Source organism: Neophocaena asiaeorientalis, unplaced genomic scaffold (genome assembly GCF_003031525.2).
Source record: "Neophocaena asiaeorientalis asiaeorientalis breed wild unplaced genomic scaffold, Neophocaena_asiaeorientalis_V1.1 scaffold186, whole genome shotgun sequence".
Taxonomy (NCBI): Eukaryota; Metazoa; Chordata; class Mammalia; order Artiodactyla; family Phocoenidae; genus Neophocaena; species Neophocaena asiaeorientalis.
Genome location: NW_020172504.1, coordinates 106,816 through 110,111, shown reverse-complemented (window position 1 = coordinate 110,111; position 3,296 = coordinate 106,816). Strand labels below are relative to the sequence as shown.

The following is a 3,296-nucleotide window of genomic DNA, read 5'->3' as shown; positions in this document are numbered from 1 at the left end:
TTGTACTCTGCAGAATACATCATAGGGATTAAAATACACACACACACACACACACACGATCCAAGATAGATACTCACTTAATGGAAAAAGATTCTCCAGTCATTTTGCCTGAAATGGGGTCCAGAAATGCAAGCTTCAAGCAGCACAGTGTAGGTGGTCCAACCTCATATTTGATTCCTACAATCTTAACAAATTCTTGTTCCTATTCATGAGAATAACAATAAATCATTACTTTCAATATAAATAATTGCCTAACATTTGCATATTATTTCATTATTTGAACAATTTAAAAATTATCTGAAACAACTTTGTAAATCAACTATACTCCAATAAAACTTTAAATATAAAAAAATAAAAATTATCCTAATACCCACTAGATACTAGGCACTCCACTAAGTGTTAAAGGTAATAAGACATGGCTCTTGACCCCTTAATAGCAATTTGTAGTTTAGTGCAGGGCTATAAACCAACGATAAACAGCAGAATCCCCTTGGGAACATTTTTAAAATTCATGTTCCTAAACCCTACTACTATGGAATTGAGTTCACTATGTCTGGGGTAGAGCTCAGTCATACATATTTTGAAAAAACTCCCCAGGTTTTTCTCTGGGGAGTTAAGAATTGCTCTGCTGGTTAAGAATCACTCCTCTTGTCACTACTTCTCTCCTGAACTCCTTGATAGTCTGTCAGTGGGAGATCTTTGTGGCCGTCTTCTCGCCTCCTCCAACCCCACAGAACCCTACAAGTCTCAGTCATGCGTGAGTGCATCTCCATCCATGTTGGCCAGGCTGGTGTCCAGATCAGCAATTTCTGCTGGGAGCTCTACTGCCTGGAACATGGTATCCAGCCTGATGACCAGATGCCAAGTGACAAGACCATTGGAGGAGTTGTTGACTCCTTCAACACCTTCTTCAGTGAGACAGGTGCTGGCAAGCATGTGCCCAGGGCAGCGTTTGTAGACCTGGAACCCACAATCACTGGTGAAGTTCACACTGGCACCTACCACCAGCTCTTCCACCCTGAGCAGATCGTCACAGGCAAGGAAGATGCTGCCAATAACTATTTCCACGGTCACTACACCATTGGCAAGGAGATCATTGACCTTGTCTTGGACCAAATTCGGAAACTGGCTGACCAGTGCACAGGCCTTCAGGGCTTCCTGGTTTTCCACAGCTTTGGTGGGGAACTGGTTCTGGGTTCACCTCCCTGCTGATGGAACGTCTCTCTGTCGACTATGGCAAGAAGGCTCACCTGGACCACAAGTTTGACCTGATGTATGTCAAGAGTGCCTTTGTTCACTGGTACGTGGGTGAGGGCATGGAGGAAAGAGAGTTTTCTGAGGCCTGTGAGGACATGGCTGCCCTTGAGAAGGAGTATGAGGAGGCTGGAGCGGATAGTGCTGAGGGAGAGGATGAGGGTAAAGAGTATTAACCTGTCTGCTGCAATTTTACACACTTGTCTTGAGACTGTCTTATTTGTGTTCTGTGGAGCTGCCCATTGTGGCCCTATCTTGTCAATAAAAGTGATATTTCTATTTAAAAAAAGAAAATAATCACTCCTCTAGCAGAAATACAGTTTGTAAGTAGGCAGGTGGACATGTTATGTATATGTTTGGGAAAAGGACTCACATTTATGAGTGCCTACAATATTATTTTATAATACCATCCTTATACATTGTTATTAGTCACACTTAACAGATGACAAAACTGAGCCTCATGGGTACAGTAACTTGTTTCAAGTTATACACTAGTATATAGCAGAGCTGGGATTGAAATTCAGGTCTTATTCCAAAGCCCAGGCTCTTATACCACATATATGCTGCCTCCTAAAATTTCCTAGAACCACAGGGTTAGAATTTAAAGTAGGAAATCATATGGTTTATTTATTCCTTTGATCCTAAAAAAAAAAAACAAGAACAAAAACCTCAATTTTCACCTGATTCAGAACAGATGGTAGCATTCCTGTTTCCCAGGAGATGATTATGTAAAGCTCACTTGATAAGAAATTTTAGCACCTTACAACCTTAATACAATTTTTTAAGTGTCAAATCTTTATTTAAATAAATATATACATTCTCTCTTGCATCCTTCCTTTTAAGCATCATTACACAACAACCCTTCATTTACCTGGAAAACTATCATAAAATTGCCCTTTACTCTCTTGTTCTCAGAGTCGAAAAAACAAAATGACAAAAACAAATGTAAACCTAAGTAGAAATGATGGTGTATGTATCTCTATGTCTCTTTGTCTGTATTTATATAAGTATGAATGAACGAATGAATATGTATTTACAGTGAGAAAATCCTTCTCTAAAAAATAAACATATCTGTTTTATTCAATGACATGTAACTACATAGGTACTATATCAAAAGAAATAATAAATAAAGCACCACAAAGTCATGAGTTTCTTAGGATTTATGATATTTACTATATCCTAAATTTGCCAGAATCTCAAGGGTGTTTGTGGTCCACACATGCAGTCACAGTTTATAGAGCTTCTAGAACGTTCAAAGCTGCTGAGGAAAATATCCACACCATGGAACTACTGCTTTGCTCCAATTATATCAATAGAATGGTATACACTACAGGACCTGAAGCTTGAAGGAAATTAGGTCAAATAATCAAGACAACAGGTGGCATACAAATTTCGGGAACCATAAAATGTGACCTATAACACTCAGCTGTACAAGAGTATGGTACATCACTTTATCCTAGATGCACAATCAACAGTGAAATATCCAGAAACTGAGAATAAGCCTACAGGCTAATAACTTAATTCCTAAGATACTTCAATTGCATAGATTATTAATTTGGTGAACTTACCCTGAGATCCATTTTATTCCATGGCTGTTTTTGTAGGTTAACGCTGTATATTTTTGATTTTCTTACAGCCCGTATATAAGCTTCATGTCCTTGCCTAAAATATATAAGCTAAAAAAAAACATGAGGTATTAAACAGCAGCATCCCATTTAACACCACTATACTTCCCAATATATTCCTACAAATGTCCTCTTCTGTTTACAAAGAATATAAATAATCATAATTTTGAAAAAAATTATACAATAAAGGTACTTATAATCAAATAATGTTCATTCAGTACTCATGCCTATGTAGCCCTGTGCTAAATATTGCATAATAAAAACACACACAGTCCTTCTTCTCCCTAGCACCTTCATAAATTTCTGAAGAAATAGACTAATGACAAATGTACACAAAAGTGGTCACATTTTAAAGTAATATATTTCAATCTGTAATTTACATTTTAAAGCATCAACATTTTAATAGCCTACACATTA

General features: G+C 37.5%; 2 protein-coding genes across 5 annotated transcripts in view; one reads left to right on the top strand and one right to left on the bottom strand.

Moving 5' to 3' along the window:
- Positions 1–3,296, bottom strand: part of BRWD3 (bromodomain and WD repeat domain containing 3) — a 117,231-nt gene that overhangs the window by 28,993 nt on the left and 84,942 nt on the right. For 3 of the 4 annotated variants that reach the window (XM_024738224.1, XM_024738226.1, XM_024738225.1), the window contains 2 exons: positions 2,823–2,930; positions 78–202 (listed from right to left, as the gene is read on the bottom strand). In XM_024738224.1, coding sequence (XP_024593992.1) covers positions 78–202; positions 2,823–2,930 — 233 coding nt within the window. Of the gene's footprint in view, positions 1–77; positions 203–2,822; positions 2,931–3,296 lie in introns of those variants that run through there. The other variant, XM_024738227.1, reaches the window with a different exon arrangement.
- LOC112395175 (tubulin alpha-1C chain-like) lies at positions 754–1,430 on the top strand. The gene is made up of 2 exons (XM_024738232.1): positions 754–1,104; positions 1,242–1,430. The coding sequence occupies exons 1-2, from the start codon at positions 754–756 to the stop codon at positions 1,428–1,430; spliced, it is 540 nt and encodes a 179-aa protein (XP_024594000.1).